The 23,378-nt window shown below is 41.2% G+C and overlaps 1 protein-coding gene across 5 annotated transcripts in view; it reads right to left on the bottom strand.

Moving 5' to 3' along the window:
- The window catches only part of LOC124613994 (TGF-beta receptor type-1), a 177,616-nt gene that overhangs the window by 143,387 nt on the left and 10,851 nt on the right, over positions 1-23,378 (bottom strand). For all 5 annotated transcript variants that reach the window (XM_047142792.1, XM_047142789.1, XM_047142788.1 and 2 more), the window contains exon 2: positions 172-289. Coding sequence is in view for 4 of the 5 variants with exons in the window: in XM_047142789.1 (XP_046998745.1) it covers positions 172-289 (118 nt within the window). In the remaining variant the exon portion in view is untranslated. The remainder of the gene's footprint in view (positions 1-171; positions 290-23,378) is intronic.

Genomic DNA, 23,378 nt, shown 5'->3' with positions numbered 1-23,378 from the left:
AAATGTCTACAAATGCATTGTAACTATGTTAAATGGTAGTGTTGCATAGAGGGCAGTTCAGGCTATGATCTGTACTATTTCCATTGTTATGTGATATACTGCCCTATATTAAACAACTGAGTTTCTTAATAACTTGTGAATAAGTGAAATGCATTAAACTTTTGTTCATACCTGTACTGTAATTCCGTGGACCCTGTATTTTTATCCATGAAGATAGACGTAAAGCAGTAGCCATCTGTTATACATTTGTAGTCAGTCTCAAGACAAATGTCACAATAGCATTCGAGCCCTTGAACAGATATTGAGATGTGTCACAAAATCTGAACACAATGTCTAGCAAACAGCACAGTTCTGTTGAACTGTTAACTAACAGTTGTAAATATATACTATTTAAAGATATTTAAAACATTTAATAAATGCAAAATAAAAGAAACAGCATTTTTGCCCCAACAGAGCTCATTGGAAAATGCAGTTGGGTTAAATGTTTCACAGGATTATTTGAATATGGCAAATAACATGTTTGTTACATTTGGGATCATTATGATATTAATTATTTACACTTGTAACAATGTTGAAAGAATCCCTAGGAATGCATCTGTAATAAAAGGAATGAATTAATTCACAAATATTAGCTAACTAAAAAGATTGACGAGACAGTCATTTGAAGGAAAGTCACAAAGCAGAGGGCAACATAGATACAAACAAATGTATATAAAGTTGAACCATATTCAAATCAAAAACAGCCCATAAGCTCTAGTATCAGACAGTATTGAAGCGCAGCTGGAATAATTCACTGAATACTGCTTTCATTCACATCATAACACAGCTTCTTCTCATAAATTTTTCCACTGCACCGTGTTTACAGTTCTGTACCACAGGTACCCAGGTAAGATAAGTGGCCTAAATCATAAATGGATTCGATTCACAGGCACTGAATCATAATATTATTGGGGCCTGTCTTGGTTAAAAGCCAACCTCCTTTTAATAGTGTACAATGAACATAAGTGGACAGACATTAATTACCAGTAGTGGTGTAACTAGGGTATGGCAGTCGGTGCACATGCACAGGGTGCCATTCCTGTGAGGTGCAATTTTGTGACAGGAGGAAAAAATGAAGAAGGATAAAAGTAGATTCACAAATGTTCACTGAATTTCTTCGAATCTATGGATAAAAGCATGGTAAGTCACTGGTCGCTGGCCAAAGCGTCTGTTGTCAACAATAGAACAAGAAGAAAGAAATCTGTCTGATCTCCCACACACAGAGTAGCCACACGCAGCAGTGACACCGGCAATGTCACAACGTGTGGGTACTCTTATTCAAAGCAATGGATTAATAACACTCAAGCAATTCAGAACTCAACTTGACATCTCTATTGATAGTACCGACACACTTGTCCATCAGTTAGGGTATTCAAAAATTTGCAATTGCTGGTTTTCTCAAAGCCTATCTGAAGAGTATAAAGAAGAAAGAAGGAACATGGTGTGCAAACTGCTTGCTAGTTTGAGGCTGATGGTGACAAATTCTTGTCAAACACTGTTGTACATGATGAAACATAGATTCAACATTTTGAGACAAAAACGAAACAGCAGTCCATGAAGCGGCATCACATTTCTCCTTGAAAGTAGTGCTACGAAACAACCACCTCAGGTGTTGAAGTCAAGCCCACAATCTTCTTCAACACCCTTCTTCATAGGCAAATGAACAATTCTGAAGTCTACTGTGAGATGCTTAGGAAATTGAAGAAACAATTACAGCATGTTCGTGGCCACAAAAATGTGGATGCACTTCTCCTTCACTTCAACAATGCAAGGCCACAAACAAGTCTGCACACCCAAGAGGATATCACAAAATGTTGGTGCACTGTTCTTCCTCATCCACCCTACAGTTCGGATCTCGCTTCTTCTGACTTCAATCTCTTTGACCCACTGAAGCATAGGCTCTGCAGAGAGCTCTTCAGCAACAATTGGGGAAGTTACTGGTGCAGCAAAAACTTCACTGAAATGCAGAATAATACAGTAGTACCATTGTGGCATATGGGGGCCCACATTAAGGTGGTGAAGGCCATAGAACTCAATGGAAATAACATTGAAAAATAGGGTTTCCCAGTCACATAAACGGGAGCAAGTTGCACCAAGGTTCAGAATCCATGTTAAACTGTAGGTCCCCTATAACTGGCTGGGTAAGTCAGTTCAAAAGTCAGAGAAAGGCACCAGCATACCACCACCAACCCACTGTAGTGTTCAAAACAATCTAACAACTGCTTCAGTCAACTGGGGAACAATATGGTGCATTTAAATCACAAATAAAACCATCTTGCTTTGGGACAAAATTATGTGTTGCATTATTTATTGAATGACCAGTATATGAAAGGAAATCGTGGTACAATTCAGAATAGATTGTGCTGAATAACAAAACCTCTCGCTCCCTGATACAGAGGTGCTTGTTTCTTTTTTTAAGGTACTAGGTAGAGTCACTTTCAATATGCCAAAAGAGGCATCATAACAAAAGCATAAAGAGTAATTTTTTCCTTCCCTTTTTCATGGATTTGCACTGATTGACAATGAACCAATAAAACAGGAATCACATTATTGTTACATGCAAACTATTCTGAATGGTGTGTTGTTCCATATTTTGAATTGTATCATCTGAAAGAGAATTACTGAAATGAGATTCTTTTAGTTCATTGTAAAGTGAAAATTATTGAAATGAGTTAACTGTAAAGTTGTGTTGATCTCAGTAACGGAATGCGCGAGAGACACATCTAGGATTATGTAGTGTCACTAGCACACAGTGTTATTACAACAGAAGGAGCCTGATACTGGAGAATCTGGTCGCAAAAACATTATTGTTACATTTTGTTGCTGCACACTCAGCAGTTAAATGCTAAAGGCCAAGGTAAAGGCATTTTGCACATCCACGACTTGATACTGTGGTTTTAACCTGACCAAGTGTGTTATCATCATTTCTTATGCAGGGTGGAAAGGGAGAACATGTCACCAACAGCTATCATTTTTGGAGTGGCACATCTACATCTACATGATTACTCTGCAATTCACATTTAAGTGCTTGGCAGAGGGGTCATCAAACCACAATCATACTATATCCCTACCATTCCACTCCCGAACAGCGCGCGGGAAAAACGAACACCTAAACCTTTCTGTTCGAGCACTTGTGAAGTCATTTTTTAGGTGAGTAAATTGTTTCTTCTTTATACATGGTTTTATAGAGCAAATACATGTGTTCATGTTGTGCCATTCAGTAGCATGGTAACAAAAATGCCAGACTACCATTACATAGGTTATGGTTTCGATACCCAGTTGGTCCCATGATTTAGTCATGTACGTTCCTCCTTTGCCACCTCTAGGTATGTCAAAAATGCCTATTATCACCATGGTTCAAATTCCACATTCAACTGTAGAAGCCCCCCCCTCCGAATAACTCTTGTGAATATTTGATGTGCATATTTTGCGCACACACACACCTCAACAAAAGTTTGGAATACCGTACATTTTACTGTAATGACTTCTTATTGTACACCCCCTGAGATTTGTACAATATCTTATTAACAATATAAACATAATTCTTTCTGAAAACAAGAATGGTTTGGTTAGTTACAAAAAATCATTTTGAAACAAAGCAGGCTCTCTCCCAAGAGAACATTTTGAAAGCAATTAGAGTGGAAATCTTTCACTGGTGATTATTAATCTTTAGTAGCGAGTAAGTCCTCCCCACACATGGATGAGTTCTTCCACTCTGTGAGGCATGCTCTGGATGAGACCATCAAGTTTATCTTGGGTTGTAGGGTCCCACTCCTCAATGGCAGCTTCATTGAGGTCCTCAAGATTGTCAGGTGGATTTGGACACTGTGCAATGGCCACCTTCAACAGGTGTCACACATGCTCAATTGCATTCACATCTGCGGACTGTGCTGGACAATGCATTCAGTTGATGTTGCTTCTTTGACGATACCAACACACTGCTACAGTACAGTGCGGTCTTGCATTGTCACCGACTACGATGAAGGTGTCCCTGACTTAATGTCTGTAGGATCTTACAATCATTTATTGGACCTCTTGATCTTCTGGAATGAAGGTCACCCTAATGCAATCTTCTACGGAATGTTTTGTCTGAGAAACAAATCTCTGTTGCCCGGGAGAAGCTGTTTCCAACATTTCTGTGAACTGATGTTGGGTACCCATGAGTTGACAGCTGGAGGAAACAATCCTTTGTTGGTGTTGTCATATGAGGACAACCACTGCAAGGTCTATTGTTAACATTTCTCATCTCTCTGTACTTTCCCTACACCTTACACATGCCACATTGAGTGACACATAACCGATCAGCAATGTGTTTCTGTGTATAACCCACTGAAAGTAAAACCACTATCCTGACTCTATCAAAGTGTCATATACCTCTACATGCCATGTTACTCCAATGCTGAATGCAAGTTGAATGAAGCTTTTGTTGATACTGGACTCCTTGCAGGACGCCACTGCAGCAGTGGTATGTTTACATGGCGGGAAGACAACCACAAGGCATGCCAGTAGTAAACACTGTCCAGTATATGGGGTCTAACTGGATAATGCATGAAGTACCTAGGTCAATGAGATCTCTAGTATCGCTTACTACATTTTATGATAGTATTCCAAATTTTTGTTAAGCAGTGTATTTAAGGAGTAATTATTGCATAAAAATCTGGTCTTTTTTCTTCTTATGCCAAAACCTCAAGAATTTTGTCCCCCTTGTTTCTTTGTGTTGGGACAAACAGCTTACCTGAATTCTCTAATTGCTCTACTTGTATTGCTGCAGTATTTCTCATTAAACAGTATATCACTTAATTTAGAAAAAGACGCAGTTAAGTCAATTTTGTATAAAGAAAGATATTATACCATCACAATCAACAACAACAACAAGTGAGCCCATGGGAAGGGAAATATATAAAACTTACTGTTCAAAAGTTCTGGGTGTGTGTTTTGATCAGAACTTAAATTCTAATGTATATTTTTTTAAATATGTTATCTAATTTGCCAGCATATGTATTAACAGAGAAACTGTATCTTATTCGTAAACCTATTGACATGTTGCACATCATGATGAGCTGTCATGAATATTATACATGGGAAAAGCAAAAAAGTAATCTAAATTATATGTGGTTATCAGAATATGCCTTATTTTATTTCCTTTTCTTCACTCTTAATGCATTTTTTCCAATCCCACAGAACATAATGAAACAGTCTGTACCAGAAAAACAGGACAGCAGAGAGGATGGACAGAAGAGAGAAATTCTGGAAACAGATGTATCAGGGGCCTTGAGACTTATTGAAAACTGCCTGGACAAGTCGTTCATCTGCAGTGAAATCTTCTGAGCTGTATAGGAAACCAGACAGTGCTACATTTGAGCCTACAGACAAAAGTGGTGGCAAAATGGATTTGGATATGCCTCATTGTGAAGCAATGTTTGCAAATGTTGCATGTTGCTAGATATGTATACATAGATTGTGAAGGTGAGACTGAACATCTACACAAACTTTTGCTTGGTTTGATTGAAATAAGCCAGAAAGATGCCAAAATACTTGTGAGTGACATCTTAGGCCAACTTGGAAAAGGAAAAAATGGATAGTTAACTTTGAGGATCGCAGTGCTTTAAAAGCACTGCAGTGATGGCTGGTCAAGAGAGTAGAAATAATTGCTGAATCGAAAACAAAAATAATTAGTTTCTTTTCATGAAACATGATGAATGATTTCCTGACTATTCTGGGATGAAATCCTCATTCAGTGAACTTCCACAACTCCAGGTTTGATCTAAAAGCACTGTGTAACTAGATGCATGAAAAAAAAAGAGATGAGTTAGTTAGCAAGTCACTTTAGTAAAGAGCAAACTTATATGAGAAATGGGTAAACGACACAGTAAGGCAGATCAGATAAAGACAGCTAATGATTGGCGAGGTGATAACTGATGGATGAGCAAGAAATAGAAAGACTGATAAGAGAACACTAGTCCTTCTTCAAGAGGAAATGAATGCAAGGTTCTCCTCACTGAGCAAAACAGACAGAAAGTTCAGGCTGCTTCATGAAATATGAAGCTTGTGCTACGATGCTGAAAAGGAGATCCTGAGGCCCAAATGTGAAAATTTTGCAAAGTATTTTCTGTTGTAATGCAGATGGTGAATGGCTCTATGCTGAAATTTTGAACTTCAGGATGCTGCTATAAATCTGCGATTTCATCAAACTATCCAAACCACAAGAACACTTGCATTTCATTATTAAGTACAGCGACAGAAGTGTCTTCGCAAATCTATAAGCAGCTGTCCAAACCATGCTGACAGTTGCTGTGTCTATTGTTATCTGTGAGAGGTCCTTTAGTGAAGTTAGACTTATTGGAGGATAGTTTGCTCACACAACAATCAACTGAGAAACTTGCCGTTTTGTAAGTGGTGAACAAGACCATTCATCCTTCCGAAACCACTACTAAATGCCTTCTGTGAAAGTTAGCAAGAACAGACGGTTTGTGCATCTATTCATAATGGAAATATGTGAGAGCTAATAGTAATGCTTCTTTGAAGATATCCACATTGAGACTGGTATCAGTGACAATAAGGCAGTTATAGCACTAATGATTTCCAAAAATACAAAGGGCAACTAAAACAAATAGGTTGTTTTACGTTATCAGGAAGCTAGATACTGAAGCAAAGATGTCATATCTCAAAGAGGAACTCAAAACATTGACCAATGGCCAGGAGAATGTAGAACTGTGGCTCAAGTTTAAAAGAATAGCTGATCATGCATTGAATACATTATTATTATTATTATTATTATTACTAATGTATGCATCAGCTGCAACATCAAATTGTTTCACATATTTAACTCAAAAATACATATCTGCAACTATTTACATTATATATCAGTATGCATGTGACGGCATGCATAACTAATATGTTATAAAACGCTGTGCATAAAAACAGGATTTTCTAGTGCTCATACCTCAGTTTCTATTGGTAAAAAAGAAAGGTTTAAATGTTTCGGACAGCGCTTGGGCTACGGACCATTTGTATAGCCAGCAGAAAAATAATCTTGTGTCACTACCCTACAGTATACGGTTAAAATATGAATATTACACATTCCCTCCTGCTTAGGCAAATGGAGCAATTTGGTTGGTTCTCTTTGCATTTGAAGTGGTCTATGGTGGGCTTGATGGGACTTATGCAGGCACCATTAGTTCATTAGTTCATCGGGGGTTCCACTGAAAAACCCAGAGATGAGTTTTCTTTTACTATATTTTTGCTGTCACCAGCAGACCAAAATCCTGCTGAGGATTCCAAGGTAGCTATGCACAGAAAATGGCTGAAATTTTTATGATATATTCCTAACACCCTGATCTCAAACAAATTTGAAAATTTTCTTGATATCTTCATCCATTTCCAAGATACAGAGGTACTGTGTTACCCTACTTCTACACATAAAATCGAGTATGAGGCGAAATCTAAATTATAAATAACCACAGCAAATTCTCTAGACATTTCTCTAGAATGCCATCTCTGCATTTTCAAAAATCTTTATCTGTTACCTAAAAACATGACAAGAACTTTTTATTTGGGTACCGAAACCCAGCTGTGGATTAAAAAATGGCTATGCATAACTAATGGCTGTAATTTGTACGATGTATTCTTAAGACCCCAAGCTTGAAAAGCTTTGAAAGTGTTCTTCGTATCTTTATCTGTTTCCGAGATGCTGAGGTTCAAAGTTACCCATAAAATATGCATGTAAAAAAAACATTGTGTACTGAAAAAGTACTTTATAAAGTGTTTTAGCCTAGAGAAATATACTATAAAGTATTTCCATTATCATTTGGAAACTCCATGTTGTAGTAACGAAGTACATGCAAAATTTTTTGCTCATAAAATCCAGTATGAGGAGTAAAATTAGTTTTGAATTCTTTCAGTTTCACATAAGTAAACTATCTAAATTTTACTGATTGATACATTTCTTTTCATATGAGTTATATGCCCTGCTGCAGCAGAGAAAAGAAAGGAACCAGCAGAAAAAATGTAAATATGTTCCTATTTATTTAAAAGACTTTGACTGAAAAGTGGTGTACCAGGTCCCTCATTTTACTTTCCTCAGCACCTTTAAAAATTTTCCCAAAAATCTTGGCGTGTGAACATATTCACAGTTTTTTATGCTGAGAGAAAAGAAGATAGTAGCAGTGGAAAAGTAATATATGTTGGGAGACAGTAGACAGTGGTTGTGTTATCAAAATGAACAAAGGAGGCAATGACAGTGTGAAAGAAAGAGAGGGACGCAGTGGCAGAACATAGTTGACAGTGACAAAACAGTGTGGGAGAGCAGGAATAAAGAGTAGGAGAAAGTGGAAATGGGTGAGAGCCAGTGATAATGAAAGACAAAGTATACGACAATGACGACATGGAAGAGAGAGACAGTGACAGTGAGAAGAGACAGCAGCAGCAGTAGGAAGGAAGGAAGGAATGAGGTATTAGCTTTAAAAGAGAGGAAGAGGAAGAGGGAGACAGTGACAGAGAGAGGAGACTGTAGGAGTAGGACAGATCAAAGGGGTTGTGACTGTGACACAGGAGACAATGACAGAGAGACACAAAGAGATGATGACATCGAGTTGGGCTTAATGAGTGAGTGCAAAAGGGCAGCTGGAAATGGATGGGTATGAGTCGTTTACAGTTTTGGACTAGTGAGTGAGTGTGAGTGAGTTACAGTTAGGGGAGATCATGGTAGTTCAAGGTGAGTTGTGTGTTAAAAAAGCATGAATATGTTCAGTTGCCTAAATGTTTGGGAACATTTTGAAGGTGGTGAGGAAGGTAGAATGAGGCAGCTGGTTCCCCATTTTTCAGCCACAGTCTTTTAAATAAACAGGAACATATTTCAATTTTTCGTGCTACAATGGGAGCATTTTTCTGCTGGCTTCATCAGATACTAGTTGGAGGCAACTTTAACCTATGGAGTATAGACTGGGATGTCTATAGATTCACTGCTGTGAAATACTATTGAACACATTTTCTGAAAACTGTCTTGAGCAGGTTGTTCAGCAGCTCAACTCAATAAAAATACCTGGTGATCAAAAAGTCAGTATAAATTTGAAAACTGAATAAAATCATGGAATAATGTAGATAGAGAGGTACAAATAGACACACATGCTTGGAATGACATGGGGTTTTATTACAACCAAAAAAATATAAAAGTTCAAAAAATGTCCGAAGATGGCACTTCATCCGATCAGAATAGCAATAATTAGCATAACAAAGTAAGACAAATCAAAGATGGTGTTCTTTACAGGAAATGCTCAATATGTCCACCATCATTCCTCAACAATAGCTGTAGTCGAGGAATAATGTTGTAAACAGCACTGTAAAGCATGTACGGAGTTATGGTGAGGCATTGGCATCGGATGTTGTCTTTCAGCATCCCTAGAGATGTCGGTCGATCATGATACACTTGAGACTTCAAGTAACCCCAAAGCCAATAACTGCACGGACTGAGGTCTCGGGACGTGGGAGGCCAAGCATGATGGAAGTGGCGGCTGAGCACACGATCATCACCAAACGACACGCGCAAGAGATCTGTCATGCATCCAGCAATATAGGGTGGAGCGCCATCCTGCATAAACATCATACGTTCCAGCAGGTGTTTATCAGCCAGCCTGGGGATGATGCGATTCTGTAACATATCGGCGTACCTCTCACCCGTCACGGTAGCACTTACAAAACCAGAATCATGCATTTCCTTGAAGAAAAAAGGCCCGATAATGGTAGATGTGGTAAATCCAATCCATACCGTGACTTTCTCGGTGTGCAATGGAGTTTCCATGACAGTTCTAGGATTTGCGGTAGCCCAAATTCTGCAGTTGTGGGCGTTGACAGACCCTCGGAGCGTGAAATGAGCTTCGTCGGTCCACAACACGTTACTCAACCAATTGTCATCTTCCGCCATCTTTTGAAACTCCCACACCGCAAATGCCCTCCGCTTCACCAAATCGCCAGGTAACAGTTCATGATGCCGATGGATTTTGTACGGATAGCATCGGAGGGTACGCCTAAGTGCCAACCAAACAGTAGTGTATGGAATGCCAGTGCAACATGCGACTGCACAAGCACTGACTTCCCCGTGCATAGACGAGCCCACTACAGTCTCCATTTCTTCCTGAACTGTCTCAGCAGCATTACGTCTTGCACTCGGTCAGACACTACGGGGCCTATCGTCTAAACAACCCGTGGCTTCGAACTTCAAAATTATTCTCGCCACAGCTGCATTTGTCAACAGACCTTTACCCGTTCGAATCCCCTTCCTATGCCGATAGGATCATAACGCTGAACTAGCACATTCCCCATTCTGATGATACAGCTTCACTAAAAGCACCTTTTCAGGTAACATCAACATGCTGCGACCGCAGGCGCATCTGATACTCTCTCTCATTACAGCTCCTTTTATACACGATTGTCATGCGCAGTCACTGATGTTTTGCTGTCCAGCGCCATCTGTCGAACATTTTGTGAACTTAGTTTTTTTTTTTTTTTTTTTTTTTTTTTTTTTTTTTTTTTTTTTTTTTTTCCTAATAAAACCCCATGTCATTCCAAGCATGTGTGTCAATGTTTACCTCTCTATCTACATTATTCCGTGGTTTATTAAGTTTTCAAATTTATACTGACTTTTCGATCACCCGGTATATTAAATCTTGTAGCTACAAATAGGCTGAACCTCATCAACAATGTCAGTATAGAAACAGGAATTAGCGATCATGATGTCATTATAGCAATTATGATTATGAAAGTCAATAAATCAGCCAAGAAGGCTAGAAGAGTGTTTCTGCTACATAGAGCAGATAAGCAGTTGTTGGCATCTCACTTAGACGGTGAACTGACATAATTTAGTTCCAGTAAGATGGTTGTAGAGGAATTATGAGCAAAGTTTAAGCAGATTGTAAATTGTGCCCTATCATGGCTTAATAATGAAATCTGGAAGATACCGAAGATGCAGAGGCTGTTGCACTCTCAGTTCAAAAGAGAATGCACAAATGACGACAAGCAAAGGTTAGTAGAGATTCACATGTCTGTGAAAATGTCTATGCGTGAAGCATACAACTACCACTGTCACACCTTTGCAAAAAACCTGCCAGGGAACCCAAGAAAATTCTGGTCCTGGGTAAAATCACTACACGGGTCTAAGTCCCTTGTTGACCACTCCAGTGTGGCAATTGAAAAGAGCAAAATGAAAGCTGAATTTTCAAATTTCATGTTCAAGAAATCGTTCACAAAGAATAATCATACGAAAATGCCTCAATATTGACTCCCATATGGACGACATAGTAATAGGCATCCCTGATTCCCTTTATTCGCACGAAGTAATGGCCACTATCGACAGGGGATCTCAGGTTGATTCCGTATTTCTGGATTTCCGGAAAGCTTTTGACACCATTCCTCACAAGCGACTTCTAATCAAGCTGTGGGCCTATGGGGTATCATCTCAGTTGTGCGACTGGATGCGTGATTTCCTGTCAGGAAGGTCGCAGTTCATAGTAATAGATGGCAAATCATTGAGTAAAACAGAAGTGATATCAGGTGTTCCCCAGGGAAGCGTCCTGGGACCTCTGCTGTTCCTGATCTATAAAAATGACGTGGGTGACAATCTGAGCAGTTCTCTTAGGTTGTTCGCAGATGATGCTGTAATTTACCGTCTAGTAAGGTCAACCGAAGACCAGTATCAGTTGCAAAGCGATTTAGAAAAGATTGCTGTATGGTGTGGCAGGTGGCAGTTGACGCTAAATAACGAAAAGTGTGAGGTGATCCACATGAGTTCCAAAAGAAATCCGTTGGAATTCGATTACTCGATAAATAGTACAATTCTCAAGGCTGTCAAGTCAACTAAGTACCTGGGTGTTAAAATTACGAACAACTTCAGTTGGAAAGACCACATAGATAATATTGTGGGGAAGGCGAGCCAAAGGTTGCGTTTCATTGGCAGGACACTTAGAAGATGCAACAAGTCCACTAAAGAGACAGCTTACACTACACTCGTTTGTCCTCTGTTAGAATATTGCTGCGCGGTGTGGGAACCTTACCAGGTGGGATTGACGGAGGACATCGAAAGGGTGCAAAAAAGGGCAGCTCGTTTTGTATTATCATGTAATAGGGGAGAGAGTGTGGCAGATATGATACGCGAGTTGGGATGGAACTCATTAAAGCAAAGACGTTTTTCGTCGCGGCGAGATCTATTTGCGAAATTTCAGTCACCAACTTTCTCTTCCGAATGCGAAAATATTTTGTTCAGCCCAACCTACATAGGTAGGAATGATCATCAAAATAAAATAAGAGAAATCAGAGCTCGAACAGAAAGGTTTAGGTGTTCGTTTTTCCCGTGCGCTGTTCGGGAGTGGAATGGTAGAGAGATAGTATGATTGTGGTTCGATGAACCCTCTGCCAAGCACTTAAATGTGAATTGCAGAGTAATGATGTAGATGTAGATGAACAGAAACAACTGAAAGATTTGGAAGCAAATAAATCATCAGGTCCGGATGGAATCCCAATTCGGTTTTACACAAGAGTACTCTACAGCATTGGCCCCTTACCTAACCTGCATTTATTATGAATCTCTTGCCCAGCACAAAGTCCCAAGTGGCTAGAAAAAAGTGCAGGTGACTCCAATACCTAACAAGAGTACAAGAACAGACCCGCAAAATTACAGACAAATATCCCTAACTTCAATTAGCTGCAGAATCCATTAACATATTCCCAGTACAAGTATTATAAACTTTTCTTGAGACTGAGAAGCTTACGTCCACGAATCAGCAGCTTTTTAAAAGCACTGTTCGTGCAAAATTCAGCTTGCCCTTTTCTCACATGAAATACTGTGAATTATGAATGAAGGGCAACAGGCAGATTCCATATTTCTCAATTTCTGGAAAGCATTTGACACAGTGCCCCATTGCAGGCTGTTAACGAAGATGGAATAAGTGCACAGATATGTGAGTGGCTCAAAGACATCTTAAGTTTTAGAACCCAGTATGTTGCCCTCATCAGCAAGTGTTCATCAGAGACAAGGGTATTGTCAGGAGTCCCCAGGGAAGTGTGATAGGACCACTGTTACTCTCTATATACAAAAATGATTTGGCGGATAGGGTGGGCGGAAACCTGTGGTTGTTTGCTGATGATTCCATGGTGTATACTATGGTAAGGCATCGAAGTTCAGTGACTGTAGGAAGATACAAGACAATCAAACAATGGAAAATCCAGGATGGACTGTAACAATATAATGAAAAGGAAAGTTGCTACTCACCATATAGCGGAGACCCTGAGTCGCAGATAGACACAACAAAAAGACTGTCACAAATAAAGCTTTCGGCTAGTAAGGCCTTCATCAATAATAGATGACAGTCTCACACACACACACACACACACACACACACACACACACACACACACACACACTGTGACTCAGCATCTCCACTATATGGAGAGTAGCAACTTTCCTTTTCATAATAAAGATACAAGACAACTTCGACAACATTTCTAGTTGGTGTGATGAATGGCAGCTAGCTCTAAATGGAAAATGTAAGTTAATGCAGACGAATTGGAAGAACAAACCTGTAACGTTCAGATACAGTATCACTAGTGTCCTGCTTGACACCGTCAAGTCGTTTAAATATCTGTGCGTAATGTTGCAAAGCGATATGAAATAAAATGATAATATGAGAACTGTGGCAGCGAAGGTGCATGGTCAACTTCAGATTTTTGGGAGAATTTTAGGAAAGCATGATTCACCTGTAAAGAAGACTGCATATAGGATGTTGGTGCGACCTATTCTTGAGTACTGCTAGAGTGTTTAGAATCCATACTAAGTCGGACTGAAAGAGGACATTGAAGCAATTCAGAGGAGGGCTGCTAAATTTGCTATCACTAGGTTTAAACAATATGTAAGTGTTACAGAGATGCTTTGGGAATCGAAATGGGAATCCCTGGAGCAAAGGCAATGTCCTCTTCGAGAAACACTATAGAGAAAATTTAGAGAACCAGCATTTGAAGCTAACTGCCAAAAGAGTCTACTGCTGCAAAATACACAGCGTGTAAGGAGGAGGAGGAGATTAGTGTTTAACGTCCCGTCGACAACGAGGTCATTAGAGACGGAGCGCAAGCTCGGGTGAGGGAAGGATGGAGAAGGAAATCGGCCGTGCCCTTTCAAAGGAACCATCCCGGCATTTGCCTGAAGTGATTTAGGGAAATCACGGAAAACCTAAATCAGGATGGCCGGAGACGGGATTGAACCGTCGTCCTCCCGAATGCGAGTCCAGTGTGCTACCACTGCGCCGCCTCGCTCGGTAGTGTGTAAGGACTACGAAGATAAAATACAAGAAATTAGAGCTTATATGGACGCATATACACAGTCATTTTTTCCTCACTTTATTTGCGAGTGGAAGAGGAAAGGAAATGACTAGTAGTGGTACAGGGTACCCACCACCATGCACCATTCAGTGACTAGCGGGGTATCTACAAAGATGTAGATGTAGATGCTTCAGGTAAAGTCTTAATACCATGAGGGAATTGTCTGTTAGAGCAATTTGTGCCCACTGTCTGTATACCTCCACAGTCACCCAAATGATCTCCAGTCACCCATACTGTCAGTGTAAATGGCCCTCTTGCACACGTTATATGTGCAAGTATCTTCTTCAGTTGAAATCTATTGAGCTGTAACCACACCACCCTAGGATTGAGAAAGCTTGGAACTTTAACAGCAGGGTTGATCAATATGTTCATGGTTCCAAGTTTCTGTGTCTTGCCACTCACATTTCCATTCAGTATACTGGTTGAATCCCGTGAAGAGCATTTGGATTCATTCTTCATATGCTGGGCTTCTGGATTTGAGGTGTTTCCTATGCAGTGATGGTAAATATTCGTGAAGAGGGAGATCTTAATTTTTAGAAATTTGCTGACAAAGGTTGTACAAAGCTGCTTTTTGACGAAGGTGAGCTGGACAGATGTTCAACAGTATTGATAGATAGGTGTGGTGTTATCTATACAAATGTATGTTATAGGTTTGCTACAGTCAACTAACAAAGCAAAAGCAGACTGCCAAACGAACATTGCTACAAACTCTGAAACATCCTTTAACATGACAGAAAAATGTTCACCCATATAACAATTTCAAGCGTAAGCTGTAAAAAAAAAAAAAAAAAAAAAAAAAAGAATCACCATCAGTGGGTTTCGAACTCGTGACCTTTAGTACAATAATCTGACACTCTACCAATTCACCTACCAGAGATGATCTCATTCAGAGCTCACAGACACGGTTTGCCTGTACTCCGTAGTTATGATGCTACTTTTAATTATTGTTTACGCATCTTCTACTGGATGACAGCACACAGCACAAACTAAATTGGTGTTTTGGTTGGTATTCTATTGACACACAATGTTTGGCACTGTTCTGAGTGTCTGACATTTGGAGGTTTGGGTGTCAGAGCTGTATTCAAGTGAACATAAACTTTCTTCACATGAATACTGCAGAGCCAAACTGCTGTGCAATATTCTGCTGCAGAGTGTACCAACGCAAGTGGTGCTGCAAGGAGAACTGACGCATTTGCTTCCCATGTACTGCTTGCCAGTTCCCTCATAAGGTTCACTTGTATTTGTAGCTTCTTAGTAGGGTTGGAAAGGTGTTTATGGCAAGTCAGCATTTTGTCTAATGTGACACTAAGGTTTTTGGCTTATTGTATTTGACTGTGGCAAGAGGACCAAACTATTGGCTGTTTTTTGCTGATGCTACATAAATAGAGATGGAAAAAACATACTTCTGTTTTTAGAAACATAAGGTCTACATCGCCATGACTCAAAATATTCATAAAGTTTTGTGACACTGTTTGTTAGGTGGTCCCCATTAAGAAAGACCTTCACGCTGATATGAAACTGAAAGGTCATCTGCATCCTGGAATTTCCGGGAGTAGAACAGATCGTGATGGGAATATACACACTGCAATGCATGCATGTTTGTGGTTTGGGATGTTCAACATTGGGGTTAACAGCACTCTCCCAAAGATCAATTGAAACACATTTGGTTAAAATGCAGAAATTGTGATAAGAGAATTAAAAGCCAAACTGAGATAAAATTACAACCACTCTTTCCCTATCTCACCCACAATCACCCGCTCAGTCACATTAGCTCACAATATGGAAAACTGTGCCACAAATGAGGAGATGTGCAAAAACAGTCCATTAAAACACAATGAAGACTAGAGGAAAACTAAGAGAGATTCACAGCAATATGTGACTGGCTGATCCCATACCAAAAACACGGATGAGCCAGCCATCTTGGTAAATGATAACACATTAAAAGTGAAACCCTAAAATTTCAGGGAACAAGTCAGACAGCTCACACAATTTTAAAGGTCCTACCACATTTGTTTGATTGTCATCTCAAATAGACAGCAAATCTGTTGGCAAATGAGCTGCTGCCCTTTGGTTTGAAAATAAAACACAGCGTAGTAAAACGTGGTGTACTGTGATCTGTGGCCACAAGCACTGCTCACTGGAGGGTCCTCTCTCCAGGGCAAGAAACTATGCATCATAGGCCTGTGATCTATGCAAAGACAAGTAAGGAGGACCTCATTCCGCTGCCTGCCTGGAAGAAGGTATGTCACAATCGCATAGTGGACTTCACTAGACGCAGCTTATTATATGTCATTTACAGTCATTCATATTCCGATTGACACATGTCTCTGCACCTCAACAGCGACGTGAGAGTATATAGGGTACTGGACAGTGAACTAACTGAGGATCACAACGTACCTCCTTGACTGCTCTATCCACTCTTTTGTTCCCCACAATATCCATGTGTCCTGACACCAAACAGAGAGACATCTCCTTCCCTGCCTTTATAGTCACAGAAAGGCATCCTGGATATTCTGAAAAACTTTATCTGCTGGATGCAAGTGTTTTACAGAGTGAAGGGCACTTAGGGAATTGGAACAGACAAGGCATTTAGCACTCAAAACATGTCCCATCTGCTCAGGTGGCTGCAAGATCGCATATAATTGCACACAAAAGTCTTGAGGCAGTCGGATCTTGAGGATACAATCAGGGAAAACAACAGAGCAACCAACAGGGTCTCCCTGCTTAGATCCATCTGTAAATACAATTTCATAGTTGTGGTGCTCGGTTAAAATGTCAAAAAACAATGTATTAAAAAAATATACAGGATTGCAATACCTCCTGTATTGCACTAATTCTGAAATCACTCTGTGCTCCTACAATAACTGGGTGGCAGATGGTTAAAACCCTGGAGTTGGTGTTATACTTGCTCCAAACCAAGTGACTACAGCACATGCTGCACATGGATCCGAAACAGCCTTGTTGCTCATGGACGATTGGAGAAAAGGCATAAGCAACAGCACGGTCTAAAGCTGAATTAGAATCAAGGAGGAATCCGCATATCTAACACATCACGAGGAGCTGCTATCAAATGGCGAGTGGCAGTTCCCCAGCCTCAGCAAAGATTGGGTATAGAGATGGTCCTGGTCCTGTACGCACCTGTGGCCAGCCTCATCTGCTCAAGATGGAGTGCGTTAGTAATCTTCAGAGAAGAGGACCCCGCTGATCCATATCCTGTGCACCAATAGTTTCGCTTGGATCACACAAAAGCCCTATAAAACTGAAGCACACACACTCTGCTCCTCAAGACCTGTGGCTAAGATACTTTTAAGTATTCAGTGGATTCTGGGTTTTGGCTTTCAGGTCTCTCTCAGGTGTGGTAACCACGACAATTTGGAGTAAAAAATGAGGCCCAGAATCCTCAGTGAGCCTTTAAAAAGTAGAATGGCATCACTCATATGCAAGTCAGGTAAATTAAAAATACAACTAGAAATACTGAAATAGTCACACATACATATATCTGCAGAAATTAAAAACCCATCTCTGCAGCCCACTTCTCTAACCTCCACACTGTAACTTGCAACTGATGAGTCACTGTTGCAACACTGCAAAAGGAACAGGAAACAGCAAAATCATCCACAAATAAGGAGCACTGTATTGGACCCCTTACCATAAACTTGATTCTGTTTATGGCTATGGAAAACAGAGTAACACTTAAAACACTGCCCTGAGGATACTATTCTTCTGCTCAAAACAATCCAACATCATGTCACTAACTCATGACCTAAAAAACTGCTCAGACAGGAAAGACCATATGTAGATGGGGAGGTGGCCACAAAAATCCCATTGATGCACCTTACCGATGTCAAAGACTCTACCAAAGACAGTGATGTTTTTGTAGGTGAGGCTGCTGAATAGTCACCTGTAGCAGGGCCAGGTTGTTGACATTGGACTGACATCTCTGGAATCAACATTGAGAGTAGCTAAAGAGTTGCCTGATCTATAACAACCACATCAAACAACAGTTTACGATATGCTCCAGGGTCTTTCATATACAGCTCATTAAGGTGACACTCCAGTAACTACTGGTCCATTTGTGGTCCTTTCCTGATTTGAGGATAGGTATCAAAATTGCTCTCTGCACGAGGTGGGAAAGTGAGCTTTCTGCTACATCAAATTAAAACATTCAAGGAGTTTTTCCTTTGACACTGTTGGAAAATATCAAAGCTTGCTGTATCGGATTTGGTCACAACCAGCTGCTCTATCAAAAGTCTCAGGCAGTGCTGAATCCAGCTCCCGCATGGTGAGAGAGCAGTTGTAAGACTCAGAATTGTAGGGTCTGAAGTCCAACTCACCCCTCTATACAGTGGCACAGTAATGGTGGAACACTGTATCCTGGATGGCATCGGCAGTAGCCATTGCAAAATGCTCTGTCATCATCTGAGCGATGTCTCCAGGTATTGTTTGGAGGCACCTCTGTTTCAGCACTGCTGCTATTGGGAAACAACTGTGTTTACCAGAAATTCTCCCAATGCCTTCTCATAATTTTGTAGAACAAGTGGAATGGTTGATGGAGTCCAGGAACACTTGCCATGACCTTTTCTTACTCTGCTTACGTACATGTTGAGCCTTGGCTTTCATGAATTGAAAGGCTGTGAGGTTATATGCTGTTAGGCAGTATTTAAATTGTCAAAGAGCCACGAACCTGTCCCGGATTTCAGAGCAGCACTCATCAGTCCACCAAGATACAGCATGCCTCCTAAGATGACCTGAGGACATTGGGATGTTTAAGTCAGTGGCATAATGGATTAATTGTGTGATGTGGTCCATCCATTCCTGCATGTTTGAACACAGCCATCTCATTGAACAGCATCCAGTTAGCCCTGCTGACCATCATTTCCATAGCTTCTGTTCAAGTAATGCTCCATCCAGTAGCTGTATCCATAGTATGAAATCGTCAGTGGAATGAGGGTCATCAGTTTCTTCCCACTGAGCAGAGTCTGCAAAGACCGAAGAGAAAAAAAGAGATGTCCATGGCTGAGGACGACTCAGTAGTAGCTAATAAATGAGTGGGACCTCTTGTGTTTAGGATGCACAGCTCCTGACAGGTCATGAGGTTCTCCAAGACTCGACCCCTAGGGCAAGTATAGGTCAAGCCACATAATACATTATGGGCATTGAAATCACCCGGTAGGGCAAATGGGTAGGGGAGTTGGTTTATAAGATCTGCGAGAGCCCCAGTGTCTATCACATCCTGTAGAGGTAAGTACAGTGAGCAGATAGTAATCTTCTGACTCACATGAACTGCAATAGCTACAGCTTGTGGATCAGTAACCAAGGAGACAGCAGAGGAGATGTGACAAACACAGCAACCCCTCCCTTGGCCCGTTTCCCAGTCAGGTCATACTTGCAACAAAGAGTAGCCTATATCCCCATAGTACAGGGGCACCAGACACTTTAAAAAGTGTTTCCTGCAAACATAGGCACAGGGGGTGTCTCTGTGCTATGAGTTTCAGTTCCTCCACATGTGTCCTGGATGCATTAATGTTCCACTGCAGTATGGGAGCCATTTATCACTGGGTATGCAGTTTCACCCTGTCTTTCTGCCCAGGAGGGAAGCCTTTACTGGGTGGAGGCTTGGTCTTGGTGAAAGATGAGTGCCTTAGGCTGACACCAAAGTACATTGATTCCAAAGACAAATTGTGAGAGATGTCAGACAGAGCAACATCGATGTCGTCAGACAGCTTACTTCCCGTCTACATCAGCAGCTGATTCTTTGCCTTTGCCGTTGATTTTTTGCCCTGGATATGCTTCAGAGCCACAACCACAGCTGTAGTAGTGACAGTGCTGCACGGTGGGTCAGACTGTACTTTTAGAAGGGCAGAGCGCTCCGTATCAGCGGCAACCACAGCCTTTTCTGATGTTCTAAGGGGAGGTATGGACTTTGACATAACTGCAATGGCACAAGTGTAATGACAAATGCTGGACTAGTATTGACACTTAATTGTTTGTGTACCAGCATCAGTTTTCTGGACTAGCTATTTGAGAACGAAAGCAAAACAGGCAGCGAGCATGGGTGGCTGCATGGCCTTGTAGATCTTTTTGGCTTCACCATACAGAATGCGCTTTGTCATTTTTATCTCCTGGAGTTTCCTTTCTTCAAGGAAGGCATTGCAATCCCTACTCCAGAAAGGACGACCCCCAGAGCAACTGACTTACTTCAGAAGAGGTGAACAACAAACTCCTTCGTGAGTGGCCTTACTGGATTTGCCACAGGTGGCTAGCCGCATGGAACCAAGAGTAGTGTGCCCAACGTGCCAGCATTTGAAATGGGTTGAGGAAATATGGCTGCACCATTAGGCAAAGGTAACCTAAATTGACATGTGCTGGAATTTTCATGCTGTTAAATGAAATAATAAACAAGTCTGAATTGATAAGATCACCATCCACCCTTTCCATGATGTTCTGCACATAAAAAATGCTTGCTTTGGCCCACTCAGCTTTCAGTTCCTCTTTGAGAATATCAAGTAGATCTCTGCATGATACGACACCTTTGCTGTCGTTCAGAGTGTTGTGCAGTTCAGTTTTGATTGCATATTGGTCAAGGCACCCAGCTTTCTGGAGGTTGTTTACTTGTTGGGAACTAAACATTTCTGCTAACAGGGTCCCATTTCAGAAGCACTTGACAAAGTTTAAAGTGCTGTAGACTCCCTCTAAACCCCTTTGGATACAGAACAGTGAAACCTTCTCAAAACTGCCCATTTTCATTTTATTATTAAAAACACCTTTTGGTCAAAAACATGCAGTCTGTTACTATAAATGACAGCATACTGAATAATCCCTGAATCACATGGACTTGCCACAACTGCCCTTTTGTTAGACTGGGTGTTGGTACCTAACAGCGGCCCACCATTTCGGTGGGAGGAAGAAGAGGAAATTTCGATGGTTCCAAGTCAGTCCCACAACCAGCTAGGGAAATAAAAGTCCACCTAGACAGAGCCCCGCATGCCTACACCTGGTCACTAATGTAAAGTAATGGTGATGATTTTATCAACTCAAAAATGTATTGTACACAGTACACACACACACACACACACACACACACACACACACACACACACACACAAATAGTCACCAAAACTGTTGGCACATTTATCCCATTGTGACACTAGCCAGTCGATTTCATCTTCGAAGAAGCTTGTAGGATGCAGTCACACACTTTGTTGTCCGTCGCTAATTGATGTCCGCAAATAGCTTGTTTTAGAGGTCCAAACACATGAAAGTCACACAGTGGAAGGTCGGGACTGAACGGTGGATGTTCCAGCATTTCCCACCGAAACTGCTGCAATGTCATCTTCACCACATAGACCGTGTGTGGGCGGGCATTATCATGCAGGAGGATAATGCCATTGGACAACATGCCTCGGCATTTTGACTTTATGGCTCATCTAAAGTTCTGTAAAGTGGCTTGATAACACTGGGCACTGATGGTGGTTCCCTGTTCCAGGAACTCGACAAGCAGTGGGCCCTTGTGGTCAAAAGAGAAGGACATCATATCCTTACCAGAACTGGTGTACACGATCTTTGATTTCTTTGGAAGTGGTGCAGTCACAAGTTTCGACTGCTTGCTCTGACACTTGCTATCCGGTTCAAAATGGTGACACTATGTTTTGTCACCTGTGACAATAAGTGACAAAAAGCCATATTCCTCCTCATAATAATGCTGTAGATGACTCAAAGACAGAGCCATTTGAGTATTGCACTGTTCGGCGGTCAGTTGGTGGGGAACCCCTGCACACAGATTTTATGTGAATTGAAGTGTTGATGCATTATGATGTGGGTGGTGCCCATGTTAATACCCAGTAACCAACAGATCTCGTCCAAGGTAATTCTGTGGTTGTCCATGGCTTAAGTATTCACTTCCACAACAATTTCCGGAGTGATGACACGATGAGCCTGTCCGGGACAAGCATTGTCTTCAAGTGACTTGCGCCCCTCAAGGAATCATTTGTGTCATTCCACAACACCTGAATGACGCAAACTGTACTCGCCATACACAGCCCTCATCTGTTGATACATTTTGTGGCCTCCAACTCAACTCTGCTGCCAAAAATCAAATCACTCCTCGTTGTTCCTGCTTACTCGCCTGCATGCTGAGTAGTGGACAATAACTTGTGTGACCACCTTCTCTTTGCCTTTGGCGTGAAACCACACTGGTGCTAGTGTCAGCCTCCCTACTAGTAGATGGCACCACCGTACCCGCAGTTACGTGGTGCCACCTTACATGTAAGGCATAGGTAGACACACTGACCAGGTTTCAGTTGAACAAACCTCAGAAATCACATACAACTGAAATGTGGCAGGATCCCCAGGGCTTGCCCACTAACGATTGTTTCACCTCAACAGCCATGCATCTCAGTGTGCAGCACACCTCGAGACAGATTTTTTTACCACGCTCATGATCCACGCAGTCCAGTCATGATCTCCATTCCCTGTGACACAAGACATTACACTGCCACATCATAAAGTGGTCAATGAAGCATAACCAGAGCTTACATGTACAGAGGACTGGCAGTGCCTACTACTCCTCAGCTCAGGAACCCTGGGGTTGCCAAGCTGTAGCCAGCTAATGAATGGTGAGCTGCTGAAGACTACCCACTGTTAAGAAACTTTGAAGGAAACAGTGACTACTGCATACTAGGGACAGTAAAAAGTGTGGTGCTACATATACAGATGCCAAATGAAACACACTTGGATGTGAAGTGCGAAATGATGAAGCATTCAATGACTACCAAGCAGAATCTTGTCTACAGATCTCTCACGAAACCCACGGAGACTGTGGTCATACATAAAGGTTGTCAGTGGCACTAAAGTTAGTGACCAGACACATATGGATGACACAGGATCTGAAGTTGAGGAAAGCAAAATAAAAGCAGATATGCTGAATTCCATTTTCATATATGAAGATACAGACATACAGCCCCAGTTTACTTCTCATA

This window comes from Schistocerca americana, chromosome 4 (genome assembly GCF_021461395.2).
Source record: "Schistocerca americana isolate TAMUIC-IGC-003095 chromosome 4, iqSchAmer2.1, whole genome shotgun sequence".
NCBI lineage: Eukaryota > Metazoa > Arthropoda > Insecta > Orthoptera > Acrididae > Schistocerca > Schistocerca americana.
The sequence above is the reverse complement of the archived record's forward strand: the minus strand, read 5'-3'. Positions and strand labels throughout refer to the sequence as shown.